General features: G+C 46.4%; 2 protein-coding genes across 5 annotated transcripts; one reads left to right on the top strand and one right to left on the bottom strand.

The window, feature by feature from the left end:
* The first annotated feature begins 779 nt into the window (after positions 1–779).
* Positions 780–6755, top strand: slc18b1 (solute carrier family 18 member B1). 2 transcript variants are annotated; one of them, XM_068338934.1, is made up of 14 exons: positions 780–968; positions 1131–1267; positions 2759–2854; positions 2942–3015; positions 3837–3984; positions 4154–4310; positions 4542–4678; positions 4779–4880; positions 4960–5051; positions 5178–5273; positions 5349–5423; positions 6114–6207; positions 6292–6338; positions 6436–6755. In XM_068338934.1, the coding sequence occupies exons 1-14, from the start codon at positions 938–940 to the stop codon at positions 6503–6505; spliced, it is 1356 nt and encodes a 451-aa protein (XP_068195035.1). In that variant the 5' UTR covers positions 780–937; the 3' UTR covers positions 6506–6755. The 2 variants fall into 2 exon arrangements, with proteins under 2 accessions (XP_068195035.1, XP_068195036.1); XM_068338935.1 differs by having other exon boundaries at positions 780–984.
* A 297-nt stretch (positions 6756–7052) lies between these two features.
* On the bottom strand, positions 7053–14162 carry ahi1 (Abelson helper integration site 1). 3 transcript variants are annotated; one of them, XM_068339393.1, is made up of 26 exons: positions 13705–14162; positions 13362–13462; positions 12710–13263; positions 12531–12616; positions 12265–12451; positions 11920–12112; positions 11756–11851; positions 11496–11681; positions 11262–11414; positions 11054–11186; positions 10845–10968; positions 10525–10754; positions 10339–10439; positions 10139–10257; positions 9933–10063; positions 9711–9851; positions 9439–9629; positions 9245–9290; positions 9136–9164; positions 8827–8929; positions 8629–8687; positions 8206–8265; positions 7965–8127; positions 7802–7887; positions 7567–7655; positions 7053–7469 (listed from the first exon to the last, which is right to left on the bottom strand). In XM_068339393.1, the coding sequence occupies exons 1-26, from the start codon at positions 13712–13714 to the stop codon at positions 7310–7312; spliced, it is 3531 nt and encodes a 1176-aa protein (XP_068195494.1). In that variant the 5' UTR covers positions 13715–14162; the 3' UTR covers positions 7053–7309. The 3 variants fall into 3 exon arrangements, 2 of the variants coding, with proteins under 2 accessions (XP_068195494.1, XP_068195493.1); XM_068339392.1 differs by having other exon boundaries at positions 7054–7469; positions 9439–9632; positions 13705–14161; XR_011038603.1 differs by lacking the exons at positions 7053–7469; positions 7567–7655; positions 7802–7887; positions 7965–8127 and having other exon boundaries at positions 8204–8265; positions 9240–9290; positions 9439–9632.
* Between the last annotated feature and the right edge of the window lie 414 nt (positions 14163–14576).

Genomic DNA, 14576 nt, shown 5'->3' with positions numbered 1-14576 from the left:
ACACATGTACACACACATATATATTTCTTGAAAACTTCACCTCTGTTTTCATTTCAATATGATTTTATTTCATTGACAACAGTAATACTGTAAATTTTCAAGAGCTAACGGACGTGTTTTTATTAATATTTAACCATCTAAATTTATAATAATTGCCAGACTTGATCAGATTGGCACTATATGAACCACATGTAGGCTGTTTCTTTTAGGGCTAAAAAAACATCATTTCAGCATCGACTACTGAAAATCTACCTGTACTTTATCTGTAATTGTAACTATTAAGGCCACAAAAACCTGAGATTTTGAGGATAAAGCATAAATATTGCATGGGCAAAGTTGTAATTTTATGGAAAAAAGTAATATTGACAGAATAACGTCAACATATTTGATTATATAATAAAATATAACTTTTCCAATTTCCTCTACTGCATGTTGGTGACACTCTTTTCATATTTGTCTAATCTGTAGCTTGAATTTACGAATTTACAAGTATTCTCATTAAAATTTTATTTTTTTGACTTATTATTCTTTTCATAACGTCACGCTTCTCTTGTAAAATTACGATTTAATTCTCCTTGCATTGATATATTTTTTCTCCCCCCGAAAAATTCATTACACCAACACACAAACATGAGTTTTTAATTTTGATTTTACAAGCACAAGAAGTCTTGACACGTTGTGCTTTTATTCTGAAAGTCACACCGGAAACAAACTTTGTCCTTCACAGTCGACGCTTGACGTCAGACGTCGTAGCGGAAGTTTTTCCCAGAAGGCGGCACAGCGGCGGTGTGAGCCGACGCGCCTCAGACCCACCGGAGCGACGCGCTTGACCGCGGTGTGTGTTTACCGGGGCTCGGGGCGTGTGTGTCGGTATGTGTGTCCGTCCTGAACATCCGTCAAGGACAACAGACCCGGGAAATTAAAAATAAAGATAAAAATGGAGGAGCCGGTTGATCTCCAGCCAGCAGGTTGGTCACTTTTAATGTGAGGTAAACTTTTTAATTTAAAAATGTTATAAACATGCGGTAAAGAGTAAACATTCGATTAATATCTCCATAAAAATCAACTCACGATAATGAATATGTTATAATATGATATAACATCAATGTTATTACATATTCCTCTGACAGATGACGTCACTCCGGAGGAGCCGGGCCCCCCCCAGAGGATGACCAGGCAGGAGATCCTCACCTTGATATCAGTAGCGTCCGTTAACTTCAGTTCCATGATCTGCTACTCCATATTAGGCCCGTTCTTCCCCAATGAGGTGAGTTGATTAATTGATTAATTATTGATTATTCTTCTGTTTATTAGAAGCTGAATTGACCAGAGATGAATGTCGTGTATCTGCTGGTGTTTTAATGGCGATCCGGTTCTTGGGGCCCCGCTTAGGCTCCCCCGTGTGCTGAAGGAGAGGGCCCCAGGTCCCTGGGAGTGCGTGCTCCATTACAGATTTTTTTTTAGAAAAGGATTCTCAGGGTTGGAATTATATCTGCAGTTTGTTTGTATTTATTATATAATCATCACCTAGGAGAAACTTTTAGTTTGTAAATGTGAGGTAAGAGCCAGTATTTTAGTGGGGGGGAGGATTGAGGAGTTATTTGACTTCGACATCATCAGATTATGAGACTTTCACTACATTCCTGGACGGATTACAGTGAAAGTTGGCGACAGTGTTTGGGAACATGTCAAAAATATAATCTGGATTAAATCTTGTTGGATTCCGTGTTGGAGTTGGATCAGGGTATTTGAGTTATAGAACCTACTGGTCTTACGACTGCTGGAGTTAGCATGAGGCTAACTCTCAAACCTATCAGAGCCATGAACAACAGGAAGCCAGGATGTTTTAGAGGAGTAAAAGTGATTGAAAAGCAACAACAAGAAAGATCATAAAATAAATGTGATCACATGGACTCAATGACAGGATGGGTGTTTTTACAGCTGATAAGGAAGATGCCTCCGCCGAGAAAACAAAAGATGCCCTGAAACCAAGGAGTAATGTGATGGTTTGAGGCCATAATTAGTTACGCTCTCATGTCAAAGGTGAGACAGGAAGTCCATGAATGATTCATCATGTGCTTGACATGAGAAATCCTCCCAGAAGGCTGGAGAATGACCCCTCCAGTCAGAGGATAGAAGCGCTCAGGAACCATCAGCCGGCGCCATGAGTGGCCTTAAATCTACTACAGGGTATTAATCAATTACTTTTATTACAGAGAATCAAATGAACCGATTAGGATTTGTGGGTCAGACGTTATTGTGAATTCACGAAACATGTTTGTGTGGTTTTAACGTGAATTCACACACTGATAACCAAATTCCATTGTCCAATTCAATAAAGTTATAAAATAATTCCACGTTACTAAACTTCCTCGTGATGTCAAAAAGAAATCTGAATAATTGTTTACAGTTTGCTGCTTCCTGATTGGTCAACAACTGAAAACGACCTTGGAGAAGGACATAATTTAACCCATTACCCACTGCCTGAAAACAGTTAGCATTCAAGTGCTATCGCTAACATTCAGTTATGGAATCTGGTAATTCTGAAATATCACAAAAGTCCTAATTTATTCCAGTTTGGAAGTAAAAATTAAATAATCTGAGTAGAGAAGTGGTTGAAAACTGTGATTAGTTGGTTTAATTGATCTTTTTTAGTTGGTTTAATTGATCTTTTTTTATGCTGCTAACGTAAAAAAGATTAATTTTTGACTCAAGAAAAACAAATTGCGTTGGTATGTAATGAATGATTTCTCCACAGGCGGTGAAGAAGGGCGCCAATCAAACCGTCATCGGGCTCATATTTGGCTGCTACGCCGTCTGCAACCTGATTGGCTCATTGATTCTGGGAAGATACGTAAGGTTACGACGCTCAGTCCTCACTCCTATCAGTCTAAAGTGTGATTTACTGCCCGGTCATTTATTGTCTCTGTCGTCCAATCAGATCGTTCAAATTGGTGCAAAGTTCATGCTGGTGGCCGGACTCTTTGTTTCCTCGGGCTGCACCATCATGTTCGGGTGAGTGTTGATCTGAAGCGGCAATAAAAACGACCAGCGCAAACATTGAGCACAAGCGTGACTCAATCAAACAGAAGTTCCTGATAATCAATCAACAAATCAATCAAACTGAATGCCATGGAGTTCCTCATCAAAATTTTATGCAACAACTCCAGTAGATTTAGACGTTAAAGGTGCAGCTAGGAGGCGATGAAAGGAAATGAAGCCTGTCAGAGTCCAATAAATTCTTTATTTTGTGGCATCAGAGGAAATGTTTGCTATTCTTCAGGTCTGATTTACTTTTTTTTACTTCTGGAGCTTCACCAGCAGCGTTGTGTTAAACTACTAGAGAGGCTGGAGATCTGTTTTATAATGTATAAACTAACTGGAACAACTCTCAGTAGAGGTTAAACCTCTGCAGAGGCGGGACGGCCTTTAGGTTTGTTGGACTTGGCTGACTCTTGCGTCACCCTGCCATAAAGATTAGAGGAAACCAGTTTGTAGTTCAGATTAAATCAACACATAAAGCACCAACATGTCCTGACTCGACCCATTCAGTGGCTTGAAATGACTCCATGTGGCTCCAAATCACATCTCCAGAGGCCCTCAGATTCTGAACCGCTTCTCGAAAAGCTGGAAACGTAGCCTCAAAGCTGAAGGAAGAGCTCAGGCTTCAGATTAGAAGACGGCACAAAAACGTCTTTAATGAATCCAGGATCTTCTGGATTATTCTAGAGGAGACGCACAAATTCAAACACATACACATCTTCTGATTGTTCCGTTAAATCCGGGCGACCCTGTCGGGTGTGGTGTTGTGATTGTTGTGCGTTGGCTCTTTGCAGACTGCTCACGCGAGTCCCTTCAGGAGCCCCTTTCATCGCTCTGTGTTTTGTAGTGCGCTCCATCGACGCCGTGGGATTCGCCGGCGCCATGACTTCCTCTTTCTCCATGGTAGCAAAAATGTTCCCCAACAAGGTGGCGACTGTGTTGGTGAGTGCAGATAATTGCCGTTGTTTAGCCGTTAGCATCACGAGCGGACAGAAGCAGCATTCAGGCTCGTTGTTGTTGTTGTGGATGAATTCCTCACGCAGGAAGTTGTGATCCGGTGCTGCAGCTGAAACATGAAGGCTTGTTTTGAACGGTTTCTCTCTCTCTGCAGGGCAGTTTGGAGATTTTCACAGGGCTGGGTCTCATCGTGGGCCCCCCCTTCGGAGGATGGCTCTACCAGTCGTTCGGATACGAAGTTCCCTTCATGCTTCTGGGGTGTCTCCTGTTGATCATGGTCCCCTTTAACATTTACATCCTGCCGACCATCGGTAACGTTTCAGTGTATTTTCATTTCAGTAAAACAAACACAAAATTTATATATATATATATACATTTTTTATATTTATTTTAAAATATATATATAAATTTATATACATTAAATATATTTTTATATATATATATATATATATATATATATATATATATATATATATATATATATATATATAAAAAATTTATTTATTTATTTATTTATTTATTTTTTGCTTCCGTCCCCCCAGCTGCCAGACCTTCGAAGGATTCCTTCCTGCGTCTCCTCACCAAACCCAAGATCGTGATGATTTGTTACATGACCTTCACCCTCAGCGCAGGCCTGGGCTTCCTGGACGCCACGTTGTCGCTGTTCGCCATCAAGACGGTAACCACCACACCCCCCTAATCCCCCCTCCATCCTCATCCGATGCAGCCGACCGATATCAGGGAGCTGGAGTGACCGTCTCTCCTTCTGTTCCGTCTAGTTCGGCCTGTCGCCGGGATACGTGGGGCTCATCATGCTCAGCGTGTCGCTGCCGTACTGCCTGGTGTCGCCGCTGCTGGGATACCTCACAGATAAGTATCCTGTGAGTATGGAAGCTAAGCTAATGTGGCTAACCACCTCCAAAAGGCGGAACATTTTTGAACTTCTCTCCTCCATCTCAGGTGATCAGGCCTTGGATTATGGTGATCGGAGGCAGCGTCACAGCCGTGGGCTTCTGTATGCTCGGCCCCGCCCCTTTCCTTCACATCCCGAGGTGAGCAGGCTGTTAGCTTAGCATTAAAGGTCATAGTCTAATAGTTATGCCCAACGGCGTTGCCGTGTTTTCATCAATAATAAGCAGAAATAACATCATATTTGAGCTGTGTGTTTCCGTTGGCAGCCAGCTGTGGCTGATGGTCATCATGCTCTCTCTGATCGGCTTCTCTCTGGGAATGACCGCCATCCCAACATTCCCTGAAATCATCTCCAGCGCATAGTGAGTCTCCTCACACCCGTGACGTGTTCTTACATGTGTGAACGGCGGTGACATCCTGGTCCTCGTTGTTTACAGCGGTCTGGGATACGAAGAAGGTCTGAGCACCCTGGGGATGGTGTCCGGACTGTTCGGCGCAGTCTGGTCTCTGGGGTGAGTCCTGGGTTCTCACTCGACTAGCAGCGAATTCAAAGAAGAAGAAATGTGTGTCTGAATCGGGAGATCCAGGAAGTGTTTGGTGTGAGATCAGAGATCCACTCAGGAAATAAAAGTCACTGAGCAGCAGGAGGATCAGGTTCTAAACCGACCCAGTGAGGGTCCGACTGGACGACATCAAACATAAAGCAGGAACTCACTTTAAAATAAGAGAGACCAAACAGGATCCTAATAAGGTAATCAGCAGCAGATAAAACCAATTAGGACCAGACAGGAAGTAAGAACAACCAGGAAGTGATTACAAAATAAAACCGTATTAAAATAAGACGGGAAAGAAGATCCAGATCCGGATCCAGACTGAAATTCAGATCTGGTTCAGACCGAATTCTGAACTCTGGTTCAGGTTTGCGTGTCTTCGTGTACGTTTACATGACTTCCCAGTGTGTTTTGCAGACACACCTTCATCCTATCATCATCATCATCTGATCAGGTGACCATACAGAAGGAAAACTGTAAACTCACCTCTTTTATTGATGGCATCACCTTCACTTCCTGCTGCTGGTTTACTGTGACTCCGCCCCTTTGAGTTGGCTTTATTGGATACCAGTGGGCGGTTACAGAGACGTGACGCTGCCACCTACAGGTGGATGACATCACTGTTCAAACGTGTTCTTAATTGTTTTAAAGGATGTTTTACGGCCCGATCGTCGGCGGCCTCGTCACACAACATCTCAGCTTCAACTGGGCGGCCGTAGTCCAAGGAGGTTTGGCTTTCTTAGGCGTGAGTAACGTTTATTTACCTACCAAACATACATGATCGATGTGATTCGAACCCCTCTGATCGTTCGGTGACCTCTGCCCTCAGGCCGTCCTCCTCGCCTCGTGTTACCTGTGTGAACGGACGCAACAACGGTAAGACATGAACCGGATCAGACTGATGGACGTCAGGACGGACGAGTGTTTAACCCTCGTGTGTGTGTGTGTTTGTGTGTGTGTGTTTGGATTTAAGGGCTCGAGAAGACGCCGGACAGACGAGTGAAGCCACGCCCCTCCTGACAGAAAGACGCCAATCAAAATAAAAACAGCGGAAACTCAGGGATCGACCCCCAACCACACAAAGTGCCTTATTTTAGATTCTAACAGAATTATTAACGTTTGTGGTTGTAAAGTGATTTTATTCCGGCGGTACTATTAAATACTGTAATATATGACACTATACTATATAAGCTCAAACTGGAACCACTGACTGTTGTAATTCAGTACAATTGAATGCATTTGTGAATGTTTGGTGTGGTTTTTTTTTTTGCACTGATTTGATTAAAAACACTAAAGAAATTTGTTTCCTCTGTTTCAGCTTTCAGAAGATCAGAATTTAATGTTTTTTTAAAAAAAACCCAAAAAAAACATGAAATAAATAGAACTGAAATGATCCAAAACGGTCTCATTTTCAGAACAGATTTAACTCGTTTAATCTCAGACACCGTCTGTGTCTCAAACTCTTTTCCAAGGATTGATAAATTTTGAATTAGACCAGAATTTCCAGCGACCAGAATATGAATAATTTTTTTTTCAGAGGTTATTATCACGTCTGTAAAAATATAAATGAACAAAATATCCTTTTAGAATATTTATTTATACATTTTTAGACATCAAAACTAACATTCAGAAATATTCTAGTACAGTGAAGCGATGGCAGAAACTTTTTCTACACATCAGAAATATAAAATATCTTTTCTAAATCATCTGTAAATATTTACACAATATTCAATTACATCACTAAAAATATAAAAAACAATAAATAGAATATAAAGATCCTGTAGAGTACAAATGATAGTAAAAAGTACAAAACACTCATTACAAAAATTAAAGTTGTTTATTTAGCATCAGGCCTCTGAGGCGTCTTTGGACCGCCCCCGAGGCCGCTGTGGGAGGGGCCTATTTCTCCTGATGTTGCTCATCTGCGAAGCGTCGGCGCCTGAAAACGTGGCCCTGAGCGACGCGGCCGGGACGCCGGCCTTCTTCACCTTCTTCTTCCTCCTGGCTCTTCAAGAGGAGAAGAGAAACAAAAGGTCACAATCAGGATCTGTCCTTTCCAGACCATGGTACGATGTGTCGCCGTGGTAACCGTGGGCCCTCTTACCTGCCGTTGGCCACCTCGGGTTCGGTGTCGGAGAGCGCCGGCTCAGAGAGAAACCGAAGCTCGCCGGAAGAACTGATGACAGCAGACACCTTCAGAGGAGGAAGGAGGAGAAACAGAAAGTAACCATGGAGATGAGGAAAATTCCTAAATAAAAAAAATAAAGATGAGATAAATAATCAGAATGATCCAGGATGACCATGAAACCGGGTCATCATCAATTCCCTGGCGTCCTTACCCTGGTGGGCGTCGACCTGTCCATTGTCCCGTCAGACATGGCCGCCTGAGCCTCCGCAGGTCGAGTCACGTCTTCTTCTTCTTCTCCTACAACACAAAATAACGCTTCACCGATCTGAAGGTTCCACCAACGGATCTCTAACAGAAACGCCGACGCCACTCACTCTGATCCGTCACGTAAGAAGCGGGAAAGTATCCCTGCTGCCCGTCGGCCCGACGGCCGAACCACCAGCTGTCGTTGTCTTTGTACAGAACCCGAATGACGTCGCCGCGCCGGACGGTCAGCTCGTCCGATCGGCCGGCTCTGTAGTCGTAGAGCGAGACCACCTAGAAGAGGGAGGCGGAGGTGAGCTCAGGAGGGCGGAGGCGGCGTGCGGCTGGAGCTGACAGCTACAGACGACTTACCGTCTGTTGATCCGAGTCCGTTTCCACCCGGAAGTCCGGAGGAAAACTTTCAGTAAAGTTCTGACAGAGAAAAAGAGATTTGTCTGTTTCTGGTTGGAAGTTAATGATTCAACCCTCTCATCATCATCATCATCATCATCATCATCATCATCATCATCATCATCATCGTCGTCGTGGCGGGTGATGCTCTGGGGCTGCTTTGCTTCCTGGTCTACAGGAAGTGGGTCAGATTTTCAAAAAACAAGAAATCCTAGAAGAACCCCCCCATCAGCGGATCAGCTGATTTGATAAGTAGATTACACTTATACACCAGATGCATGATGGGGGTTGAATCATTTCGCTTCTTCATAATCGAGTTGAGATTCCTCAATAATGGGAGGCAGTAAATGAAGTATGCTAACTGCTAACCGCTAACCGCCTCACCGACTGTGACCTGAACGACGACGCTCCTTTCAGACGCTGACCGGCTGGATCGAATCCTCCTGAAACAAAAAAACCACAAACGTTTCATCTCTCTTAACGTCACGTGTTCTGCTTTACGCCGCTATAATCTGAGGAAATATTTGACCTCACCCCCCCCCCCACACGTAACAATCAGATTATTTCTACGAGGTGACTCACGGTTCAGAGCCGGGATCAGCTGCTCCGCTGCGGAAACAGACCGCCGCAGACTGGAGAGAGGCGAGAGGAGCGAGGGAGGCGGCAGCGAGGCGTTCCAGCCCGTCTGAAAGGGGAAAAATAAAATCATTGCAGCAAATATAAAAAAACCCGGAGAGCAAAGAATACAACAAGGAGCAGGATCGAATCAATATACTAAAACTACCAATTATCAGCTGATTATTACATGAAAAAAGTGCCAATGATATGACAGGAACAGCAGTTACACTCCAGGACAGCAGGGGGCGGTACACATGGTTAAAGAACACTCACCGGTCCAGACTCTGACTTGGAGCTCCTGCCTGTGTGAGGAATAAACAACAGTAAATGACGTCATCCAGCAAACAGTCGCCATAGCAACGTCTCAGTGAACATACGGCACCGTGGTCGTGGGCGGAGCCAAGCGTCGACGGTCTCTGATGGGGCTCCTGCACGGGATTGGAGAAGCTTGCTTTTAAAACTTTGTCGTTGCAATCCGTCTGTTTATTTGTTTACTCATTATTAATTCAGAACAAAATAACATTTTGAATCCAAATTTCTTTTTTAACCCAAAGGGGGCGGAGTCAAAGCATTCACCAGAACAGAATCCAGACGCTCCTTCACATTCTGCATCTTCAACGCCACCCTGGTCGCCATGGCGAACTGGTCCAGGGCCGAGGTTCCGGTGTCCAGCAGCTCCGGGGGGTCCGTCGTGGTCCTGGTGGTCCAGTCGGCCGACGCCGATCGGATCGACGCTGCTTTCACGTTGTGCGCCTCCCGCTGGGTCGCTGCTACAGAACCACCTAGCGTTAGCCTCCTTTGCTAACAGTAAGATGAGGTGACGGGGCGGGGCTTGTGGCGTTACACACCTTTGCGATCGTACGTGTAAACGAGGACGGGCTGGCTCTGACCGAAGGCGCAGAACGCCACCATGTTCTCGTGGGGGTGGAAGGACACGCCGTGGAGGGAGGAGGGGTAGCATAGATCGGAGAAGACGGCGACCCGGTCACCTGAGGGGAAAAAGAGGGGCGGGGTTTGAGCAGAGCGAGGCGGGGGGCGGCTTCTTCAATCACAGGACGAGAGACTCCCACCTGTGTCGGCGTTCCAGACGTACGCCATCCCGTCCTCGCTGCCGGAGTAGATGAAGTTCCCACAGGGGGTGAAGGTGCTGTAGATCCGCTCGCGGTAGTTGGTGGCGCCGGCGTATTTCTTCACGGCGAGGCTGGAAGCAGCAGAAGAGCCGTCAGGAAGGTTTCGCCTCATCGGACACGAAGCTGAGATTCGGAGTCTGACTCACATCCTCAGGTCCATCACCCTCAGGACACTGTCTTTGGCGTGGATGAGCAGACTCCTCCCATTAGGGTGGAGCTTCAGCATGTTGATGGGGACGCCTCTGAGTTCGCTCTCCGCGATTTTCTGCCGGAATAAAAAATTTCACGTTTATTTCAGACTTCACCAGCGGGGAGCTCCGTTTGGCTGCGCCGGTGCCTCCTTCACCTTCTCCACACTCCAGTCCCGACACGGATGCCCGCCCTCGTTCGCCGGCGTTCTCCAGAGGACGATTTCTCCCGCGTTGTCCGCCGAGAACATCCTCATTCCTGGTTCCGACAAAAAAGGAAGAACAAGACGTGAGATAGGAAGCAGCTAGCGGCGGTCAGCGGCTAACGAAACGCCGTCCGTTACCTTCGGAGTCGAAACACAGCGAGTTGATGAAGCTGCCGTGACCTTCGAACTCCTGCAGCAGCTGGCCGTTGACGTCGTCCACGTCGAGGTGCCACACCCGCACCAGAGAGTCGTAGCCGCCGGTCGCCACCAGGTTCTGTGCGGCGGGGTGGTACCGGGCGCAGTAGACGAAGAACGGGTGAGGGAGAACCTTCCGGGCCGTCGCCTGAAGCTCCTCCACGTTCCACTCTCTAGTGGGGGGGGGGGGGGCAGAGAAACTGAACAACATGGTGACTGTTCATCAAATCTAATGTCTAAATGACATAAGGTGTGTTATTTACCTGACCGTTCCGTCCGAGGAGGCGGACAGGAGGCGCCGGTCGTCTCTGGACCAGCAGAGGTCGTAGACGATCTTCAGATGACCGCTGAACGCGGCTAAAACCTTCCCGCACGGAATCTCGTAAACTGAAACGAATCGCGTTCAGAGCGTGAACACAACGTATCCGCCGTTTGACGGACGACATTTTTCTGCCAAGTCAGCGTTGCTTACCGATAACGGGGTAGGCGTCCGTGTCGGCGCAGGCGGCGGCCAGGATGGTACCGGCGTGAGAGAAGAGCACCGTGTAGCACCCCATCTGACCGCCGCGGAACGACAGCGTGGGTTTGTTGGGGATCCGGCAGACCTGCCAAAGAAAGGAAACGAGACTGACACTCCTCCTCCACACCCCCCTTCAAAGAGCGCCGCGTCACCCCCCCACCTGTCCAGGTAACCGGCTCCAGGTCAGCGCCGGTGGTTTGCTGTCCGGCGGCCGCGTCAGGCTCCTCCTGGTGACGGCACTCTGCAGCTCGCTGTAGGAGGTGCTGCCCCTCTCCTCCTGCAGGGCCATCATGGAGCGAATGCTGGGGTCCACCTGCAGGACGGAAAACTTTATTGACATCGTCATTCGATGATCACGTCCCGTGATTGGCGGCGCCGTCGGAGGTTAACGTACGTGCTCCGGAAGTTTGATGCCTTTCACCGTGACGTAGAGGGTGGATGCGTACTTGTTTCGTGGGTACTTCCTCCACCACTCAACCACCTCGATCGTTCTGGGGTGTCTTTTCGCCCGCGGGGGAGGGTAGAAGAGCTGGAGGCGGAGCTTGGTGTCGACGTTCAGCACGCCGTTTGTGCCAACGAGCTAAAAAAAAGAAGCAAGCGTCAACAAGAGCGACTGAGGTTGCAAAAGGACAAAGGAGGAGGAGGAGGGAGCACCTTGAGGAAGGCCCAGGCGATCTTCCTGAATCCTCGCTCCTGCTGGTCGCCGTCCACGTTTGCCCTCGCTTCCTCCATCGTCATGAAGTCCAGGATCTTCACGAGACGAACCATTATTAACGACGCCCATGACGGAATCGGTCGGAAACGGAGTCGTCTCTCACCTCGAAGAAGACGAGAACTCTGGGGCCGTCGTCACGCTGCTCCACAAAGTAGCCGAAGCGTTCGTTGAAGATGATCTGCTCCTGCCACTCGGGGATGATGGATTTGTTCTTCTTGAAGTCAAACGGTTGAGTCATGATGGGGAGGATGTGGTCCACGTTGTCCCGCTCGTAAAACGAGGCGACCGGACGATGGCTAGAGAAAGAGAGACGAGCCAATCTGGTGTCTCCTAGTGAACCTCAACATCTTCATTTCCTAAACATCCAGCTACACTTCCTGTCTTCTGTTCAACACCACTGTCTCCTAAACTTTGTCCTTCATTCTAGCAGAGACTCCTCTGTCCTCACCTGTCCTCTTTCTTCACGTACTGTCCGGTGATTTCATCCACGACATGAATCTTCACCATGGGGTGTGAGATCAGCATGTTGGTCTTCAGGCGATCCGTTCGGTGGACGTCCACCCCCAGCACCAGGCTGTCATCGAACGCCGGTCTCTGTGGCACCTCAGCTTCAGGTTCACTCTCTTCTGTGGCCACTAAATAATAAAACACAAACATGAGATTCACGGATCTGGAAGTTTCTGCATCGTTTCCTAACAGCTGACGTCCAGTTACCGTGTTTTTTCTTCATCTTTTTTTTCCTTCCTTTAGCTTCCACTTCGTTTTCCCCGTCAGGGTCCTGACCAGCATCTTCGTCCCTCCTGGACACAAAGTATGAAAGCCCACGTTACCATACTGCAAGAAAAACCACGATGTTAGTGTTCTAACAGTGTTATAACAGCAGATAGACACACCCTTCTTCTGATTCAGTGACGACAGATTTGAGCTTTTTCTTCTTCTTCTTCCCAACATCATTATTTAATGTCATCTTCTGGGAGGCAACGCTCTCCTCTTCCGTCTTGGCTTTTGTCTTCTTCGCCGTCCTCTCCTCCTCCTGTGCAATCCGTTGCTGGTATTCCTGCAGCAGCTCGTCTTCTCCATCCTCCACCCGTTGCTCCACTTCATCCTCTGCCACTCCTTTGCTCTTCCCTTTCTTACTCTTCCTCTTCGATTGCCTTCCGGGTGGATCGACCTCAGCTTTGGGATCCTCATCCTGGTAGCTGGAGGCGTCCTCTGGCACAGAGAGGGGAGGAAGCTGTCTCGGACCTTTCTTCTTGCCTTTAGAAGTTTGGCTGTCCTCTAAATTCCGGCTGTTGTCGGTGTTCACCTTCTCCACCGTTTCCCTCTCCCTCCGTTTGTTCTTGGTGTAGCGCAGGCTTCCCTCTTCAGGCTGGTATGTGTTCTGGAGTATGGCCTGGTCATCTTCTGTGTCCTTCTCAAGATTCAGATTTGTTCTTAGATTCTGAAGCTTGAAAAAAAAAAAAAAAAGCGAGAAGAGAAATATGAATTCATCTCACCATCGGCGTTCACCCGTTACGGCAGAACTCCACATATCAGAACACGCACCGCAATCGCCTCCTGAGTCTCAGCATTTCTCTTCTTCTTGGTCGTTTTCTTGAAGATCTCATTGAATCTCTCTCGGGTCTTTGCCCGTTCATCACTCTCACCTGTAAAAAGTTTGCATCTCATTCATGTGCAATAAAAAAACCCTGCAACAACACAAATGCATCTGCTTCCAGTGTCACTATTGGACATTTGATGATGTCACATTTCTTCAGAGAGTAAATATCCAGTTAATTCTTTAAATTAGCATAAGAATAAATGTGATGATGATTTGATGACTGGTTTCTTGACAACACTTTGACTATTTTTAATAAAGTATCTGAGTATTTCTTAACGGGACACTCACCTGCTGGCATTATCAGTCATGGTAATGTCGTATCTCTCTCTCTCTCTCTATCTCATTCTGTGGGTAACAGCGTTTAAAAAATGGGTTGAATTCATTCTGAAAACACAAAACGGGGTTCGCAAAAAAAATAATTCTTCGTTTCGAAACGAATAATTGGTTTAAATGAGGCGTTTCAGGGTCGTTTAGTGAGAGGAAAAACCCTAAAATAACACCAAACTGTGTGGGTCGTGATAGCTTCTTAGCCGAGCCTTAGCTAAGCTCACTCGTAGCTAGCTTACTACGTTTCTACGTTTCGCACAGTAAGATTTAGTTTATGAGCTTTTAACAAAACTAAATCAAACCGCTGTAAAAAATAAATAAATAAAATAAATTCACAAAAACGTGAATTACAAAAAGTTAACTGCGTTTCTGCGCCGCCGTGATTGCACTGAGCGGTGAACTTCTTCTACAAAGCCAGGACCGGTTTCCAAGTCAACCAGATGAAGGGGGCGGGACCTGACTGGAAAATCTACCAATGAAATGTGAGGATATGGAACGCCAAATTACGTCATGTTCTTCTTTTTTGAACGCTGTTGGCGCTTGATCACCGGGTTAGGCTGCAACTACTGCCATCTGTTGGATGGTAGTGTGAGAGGGTTGATAAGAAATTACAAAAATTACAAAAATTCAGCTGTCTATTAAGCGCCTGTATGCTGGTCGCGCTAAACAAATTATTAAAAAAAAGAAGAATTTGTGTTAACGCGAGTTAAAGCGTACAAAATAAACAATTCATTAAAAATAACGTTTGTATTCAACTCATTCGCTTCCAGCGCTACCGTTGGAGCAATTGATATTGTTCGGCGGACTTCCTCCGACGCTTTAATTCCATTACT

This window comes from Antennarius striatus, chromosome 17 (assembly GCF_040054535.1).
Source record: "Antennarius striatus isolate MH-2024 chromosome 17, ASM4005453v1, whole genome shotgun sequence".
Taxonomy (NCBI): domain Eukaryota; kingdom Metazoa; phylum Chordata; class Actinopteri; order Lophiiformes; family Antennariidae; genus Antennarius; species Antennarius striatus.
This window is presented reverse-complemented; position numbering and strand designations above follow the sequence as displayed.

Excerpts from the sequence above, each read along its gene's own strand:
- slc18b1 (XM_068338934.1), top strand. The coding sequence starts at position 938 with ATGGAGGAGCCGGTTGATCTCCAGCCAGCAG. Across the intron at positions 3,016-3,836 it reads GGCTGCACCATCATGTTCGG|ACTGCTCACGCGAGTCCCTT; the intron begins GTGAGTGTTGAT and ends GGCTCTTTGCAG. Across the intron at positions 4,881-4,959 it reads ACCTCACAGATAAGTATCCT|GTGATCAGGCCTTGGATTAT; the intron begins GTGAGTATGGAA and ends CCTCCATCTCAG.
- ahi1 (XM_068339392.1), bottom strand. Across the intron at positions 12,113-12,264 it reads TACGTGAAGAAAGAGGACAG|CCATCGTCCGGTCGCCTCGT; the intron begins GTGAGGACAGAG and ends CTCTTTCTCTAG. Across the intron at positions 10,969-11,053 it reads GGACGCCTACCCCGTTATCG|TTTACGAGATTCCGTGCGGG; the intron begins GTAAGCAACGCT and ends GATTCGTTTCAG.